This window comes from Podarcis liolepis, assembly GCF_965112155.1.
Source record: "Podarcis liolepis genome assembly, chromosome: Z".
Taxonomy (NCBI): Eukaryota; Metazoa; Chordata; class Lepidosauria; order Squamata; family Lacertidae; genus Podarcis; species Podarcis liolepis.
Genome location: NC_139570.1, coordinates 50,731,663 through 50,737,662, shown reverse-complemented (window position 1 = coordinate 50,737,662; position 6,000 = coordinate 50,731,663). Strand labels below are relative to the sequence as shown.

Genomic DNA, 6,000 nt, shown 5'->3' with positions numbered 1-6,000 from the left:
GTTTATAATATGTTACAAAGTACAAATTATAATATTATATAAAATGTATAGTATACAAACATAGTATAACAACAATAATTTTAATGTACCCCCTGAATATATAATAATAATAATAATAGTAATATATAAATATTTTATGATATTTTTTCGTATTAACATTACTATGATATCTTACAAAGTGTGTTATAAATTACATAACACAATATTGCATAACAACTATAATATTTATATGTCTTCTGCCCTCAATATATTATTACATAATTATCATACATTATAATTTATGTTAACATTATAATTGATAATGTATTGCAAGCATGCTATGAATTGTAATATAGTATATTTAAGTATATAATGTTATGGTATAACAGTAACATTGATATTTCTCCCCGCCTTCCGAATTACCCAAATCTCTAATAATTTGGAGCGTGATTTGTTGAGCGGCTGGAAGAAAATAAAAACGGCACATGAGGCTGGGCGCGGGGAAAACAAATAAAAACCGCCGCCCCCGTTTTATTTCCACCGGCGGTGGAGGCACGAAGTTCTCCGGCTGACGCGCGTTCTCTTTCCACGCAGGCAAAGAAAAGATGCTAACGAGTCATTTCTGAAAAAAAATCCGAAACATTTTATCAAGTCCCTCCGAAAGGATGAATTACACTTTTTTTAATGTGGGGGGGTTAATTTTCCCTCCTCCCTCCCCCAATCTCAAATTAAGCAGCAGTGACTGACTCGGTGTCTTTTGCTCGGTGTCTTTTGGACTCCGCTGAAATCCAGGAATTCTCCTGGCCGAGGCGAACCGGCCCGGCTGAATCTCCGCGGCGCCGCAGTCTGCGCGCTTTGGGCTGCTGGCCAGTTCCCCGGGCTGACCGTGAGGAGCGAAGCGCGCCGCTGGGGAGGCCCGGTCGACGTCACGCGCGCGTGCACCCACCCAACCATCCAGGGTGAGGGAAAACAAACCCGGAGGGAGACTCCCAAGAGGAGAAGGCCGCTGAATACCCCCATGCCCCCCCCCCCGTGGAGCACAGTTTCGGTCGCTTCAGTCTGGAGTGGGGGGGGGGACCAGGACAGCATCGGGGCTCTAGCTGTGCGGGGGCTGCGTGGGGGGGGGAGAGCTTTGCTAGGGAAGGAGGGATTGGGGGGGGTCCCGTGGCAACTACTCCCGAGTGGGGTGGGTGGGGGGAAACCAGCCCCCAAGTGCCCTTCCGCACGCGCTTTGTCCTTCTCAGTCCTTTCTTCCCTTCTTGTAATAGTAGTAGTAGTAGTAGTAGTAGTAGTAATAGTAATAATAGTAGTAATAATAGTAATAATAGTAGTAACAGCAACAGCAACTGCAACAACAACAGCAACAGCAACAACAACAACAATAATATTTATACCCGCCCATCTGGCTGTGTTTCCCCAGCCACTCTGGGTGGCTTCCAGCAAAATATTAAAATGCAATAGTCTATTAAACATTAAAAGCTTCCCTGAACAGGACTGCCTTCAGATGTCTTCTAAAAGTCTGGTAGTTGTTTTTCTCTTTGACATCTGGTGGGAGGGCGTTCCACAGGGCGGGCGCCACCACCGAGAAGGCCCTCTGCCTGGTTCCCTGTAACTTGGCTTCTCGTAATGAGGGAACCGCCAGAAGGCCCTCAGCGCTGGACCTCAGTGTCTGGGCTGAACGATGGGGGTGGAGACGCTCCTTCGGGTATACAGGACCGAGGCCGTTTAGGGCTTTCAAGGTCAGCACCAACACTTTGAATTGTGCTTGGGAACGTCCTGGGAGCCAGTGCAGCCCTTTTGCCTCTGCCGCTGCTCCTGAGTAGCCGGTGCGCCCCGTCGGGGCCACAAGTCCATGGAAGCCAGTCCCGAGCTGGGCTGATGAGGACGGGACGTTTCGTCTTCGGGCTGCGCGGGGAGGCGGGGCAAGCGGAGATCTGCTCAAAGGCCGCGGTGGGGGGAAGCCCTGCCCCCACTGGGTGGGTGGGGGTTCTGACTCCCGACGCCCCACCCCGCGGGTACAGTGGAGCCCTAACTCTCCACTCCTCAGCGCCCTCCTTCCCCGGCTGGGCGCTTCTTACTCCCGCCCACCCCCACCCCACCTCCACCCCCCAAGCCTCAAGAGGCGGCGGAGGAGACTGGGCAAGCACAGTCTTCCTCGCCCAGCTACATAGGCGGCTGCCCTCCCTTGCCCATCGGTCGCTCGGTCGGTCCCGCTGCCAGTCTTCCCTTGGGTCCCGGTCCCGCCGCCGCCATCACCGCCGGTTAAGGCTCAGACGCTGCCCGGCTCTCCTCCTTTCCCAGAGATGATGGATTACACCTACGACGACGATCTGGACGAGCTTTGCCCAGTCTGCGGGGACAAGGTATCCGGCTACCACTACGGGCTGCTCACCTGCGAGAGTTGCAAGGTAAGGGCCGGCCGTCGAGGGACAGCGACCCGCTCGGGACTGCCTCCCGCAGCCGAGAAAGGGGCTTAGGGGTCGTCTTCTTAGGAAGGAGAGAGGGGAGAGCTTTGAGATCAGGGATCCCCAAATTTGGACCCCCAAACATGTTTCAGGGCAGCAGGGTCGGCTTGTGGGGTCGGATGCCCTTCTTTTAAAAATTTGCAGGGTCCCCCTTCCCCAGCGAACTCCGCTCCACCCGCCGACTGAATAATGACCCCCGGGTGGGATTATCATAATAAATGCCGCATTGAAAATTGGATATCGCCCTGGGCTTCTTAACTGCAGCGCCCTAAAACACCCCCGAGCAAAACCGTCGGTGAAGAAAATTATGGTGGCGTATTTTAATACATGACGCTGGACGCGCGTATTCAAAAGAGGTTCATCTCTGGGCTAGGGACGGGTTTACAAATATTTGCAGGGCAAAACGGCGAGAACAGGATTGAAAAGAAAATAATTAGGACGCAAACAAAATTTGAATTATTATCGCTATCCCTGCTTCATTGTTATATGAAATAGTGGTAACCGCTTCGTTATTATTAAAGTTGATCATTAAAATTAAGCCATGCTACTAATATGAGCAAAATAGACTCAAATAATTATATTGATTAAAATAGCTCCAAAAATATTGTTAAACGTATTTTTCTTAAGCACCAAGCCATCCTCATCGAACTCTGGATTACCCAGAGCTTCCGAACAGTATTTAATTAATCCCAGAACTTTACCATATTCCGTTGAAAATCCCGGTACATGTTTCGACCTGTAGAAGCTTCACTCGTCTTAATTTTCTGGGGCCCATCTCTGTCGCGCAGCCCCGCAACGCTCGCCCTGTGGAACCCACAATACGGCCTCAGTTCCTTTGGGGTCCCCCCCCGATCATTTGTGATATTTTAGAGGACTGCGAATGTTTATCACTTCTCCTCGAACCCCGATTTTACGGATTGCGAGTTTTAAGGAGTCCGTGATCCGGAGCAAAAAATTGCATGTAACGCCGATTTAATGCCACTCCCGTTCAGGAGCGATAGGTTCCCTAAGTCTGTTCCGGGGAGGGGGTGGGGGCGGGGGGGGGCCTTTTCGTCCCTAAAACTCTTTTCGAAAAATGCGCGGTCGGAATTCTTTGGAAATCTTTTCTGAGAATGAATAAAATGCTTCCGGAATAAACGAAATCGACTGATTAGAGGGCGACTCGATCAGGAAATGTGTCCTGGGAAAGGCATCCCGGTCTGGAGTTCTCAAAAGGTGATTCAAAGAAGGAAATTCGTATTTTGGGGAACCGCAAGTCTTAGCAGTTAATATTATTAAGTGCCTACCGAAAACTGAACCTAGGGGCGCGTTTGGCGGTTGGGGATCTGGGGACACTTTCCGGTGAGCAGCGTATGGACGTCAGGGTGTGGATGTGAAGGGGCAATTATTTTCCAAGAAATTGGTAGGTTTTTAGGCTCGGAGAAATATATGGCTGCGCGAAAGACGCGCGAGGACCCTGCGCGCCTCTTTCCCTGGAGCCGAGCGGGGGGAACCGAATGGAGCCCCGGAGCGCTGCTCTCGGCCCCTCTGTGCAAAAGGCCCGGCGGTGCTCAGGACCAGACCCGGCTGGCCCGCTCCGTCCTTCTCTCCAGGAACGGAGAGGGGTCTCCGGAGGCCGCCAGAGGACGGTGCTCGGCGGGGCCCCTGCTGGGAAGGGCCGCTTTGCAAGCGGCGGGTGCGGGAAGGGTTAAGGAGAAATTGGGGTGGGGGTGAGGCGAATATTGAATATTGCCCCCCACTCCCCTGCCGGATGATGACACCCGGCAACGCCATCCCTTGTTCTTGGTCATTTTTCTGCTTTGTGGATTTATTTATTAGCCTGACGTTCTTCTGTTTTTCTTCGTTCAGTTCGGTTTAGTTTCTTTCCAGTTCCCCCGTCCTCCCTTGCTGTCTCTAACGGTGTTTTTGCTTGCCTGCTTGTTTTGAGACGGTGCTTTTGAGATTCCTGCCTTAATGGGGGGACCGAGGAAGGTGGGGGAGGGAGAGGCCCAGAGGCGGGAGCCTCAGTTTACCAGGATGCGTCTCGGGGTATGTCTGTCACATTTGTCGTGAGGCCCCCGCAAAGGAAGGCCAAGGTCCATGGAGTCTCTTCAAGCTTCTGGAGGTCCCCCCCCCCCAATCATGTGTGTCTGGCGGGGGGGAATCGGCAGCTCCAGCTTGAAGGCCCGGCCGCCCCCACCCTCACCACCAGCGAAAGGGAGAGGCGCTTTCCCTGGGGGACTGGCAATGCCCTAAGCGCCTTGCGGGGGTGGGTGGGAGGGTGCTGGTTAGGTCCTGAGAGAGACTCTAGTCTTAAGAAACGTCTGCCGCCCTGTCTCAGTCTCTGCCTGGAAAAAAGTGTATTCCTTCACTTACACTCCAGAATTATAATTAGGATTATTAAATGTATCGCTCGCTCTTCACCATTAGGTCCCAGGGCGGCTTACAGCAATCTGAAATTCAGAATTAACAATTGTGTGGGAAGCCGGCACTGCTCCCCCTCCTCCCGCGTGGTTCTTGCAGTTTAACATCCTGGCTGAAGGTTAGATTCCAGAAGGCAGAATATGACAGGCCCGGGGTACCTGCAGACAGGTGCCGGGGCTGAAGCGAGGGGCCGGGGCGGTGGAGCCAACCGAGGAACCGTGCGCGTCTTGCCTTCTGAGAAGAGGCGCGCTCTTGAGGCTCCCTTTCCCCAGGGTGAGGCCACCTCTTCTAGGGATTCATCCCCGGAGCTGAGCCGTCCACCTTATTCTGAGTCGAAGATCTTTTTATTTAATTGCCTGAGGTTGTGACGTCACCGGCGGCTTGCAGAAGTTCACAAGACAAAATGAGTCGCTGAAATGTGCTTTATTTTAAATAATCGCAATATAATGAGATTCTCCTCCTTATGTGGAGGTGGTGATGGAATAATAATAATAATAAATTATTTTTACACAGCCCATTTAATTGGATTGCCCTAGCCACTCTGTGGGTGGCTTCCAGTATATATAAACACATAGTAAAACACAGTAAAACATTACACCTTATAGAGCTTCCCTATACAGTACAGGGCTGCCTTCAGATGTTTCCTAAATGTTATATAATTACTCATCTCCTGATGGGAGGGTGTTCCACAGGGAGGGCGCCACCACCGAGAAGGCCCTCTGCCTGGTTCCCTGTAGCTTCGCTTCTCGCAGTGAGGGAACCTCCAGAAGGCCCTTGGAGCTGGAGCTCAGAGTTCTGGGTTCTTGTCGCCCCTTCCTGATAGGAGTCAGGGTGGTGGCGATGGTGGGGGCCAGAATAGGACAGATTGATTAGACGCTAATTATTATTGGAGCTGTGGTCCCCAAAGGGGTCCCTGGCCCCCCAGTTCTCCTCTGCTCCAGCCAGCATGGCCACCGGACTGGTTAGGGGTGATGGGAGTCGTACCCTTTGCTATCAAGTGCTGGGGTTCCGGGGTGCCGCGGTTATTGCCCCCCCCCAGCCCTGAAACTCCCCGGTTGCTCCGCATTTCCCCCCCTCCTCTCATCGTTGCTCCATCCCTTCTTGGCTCAAAAGTCTTCCTCTTCCATTTCCGAGCTGCCTCATGTGTGATTTA

The 6,000-nt window shown here is 52.0% G+C and overlaps 1 protein-coding gene across 1 annotated transcript in view; it reads left to right on the top strand.

Annotated features, from left to right (window-relative positions):
* The first annotated feature begins 244 nt into the window (after positions 1-244).
* The window catches only part of NR5A1 (nuclear receptor subfamily 5 group A member 1), a 50,175-nt gene continuing 44,419 nt past the window's right edge, over positions 245-6,000 (top strand). Inside the window, exon 1 of the mRNA XM_083485934.1 lies at positions 245-2,387. Within this exon, the coding sequence (XP_083342060.1) occupies positions 2,283-2,387 (105 nt within the window). The 5' untranslated portion in view covers positions 245-2,282. The remainder of the gene's footprint in view (positions 2,388-6,000) is intronic.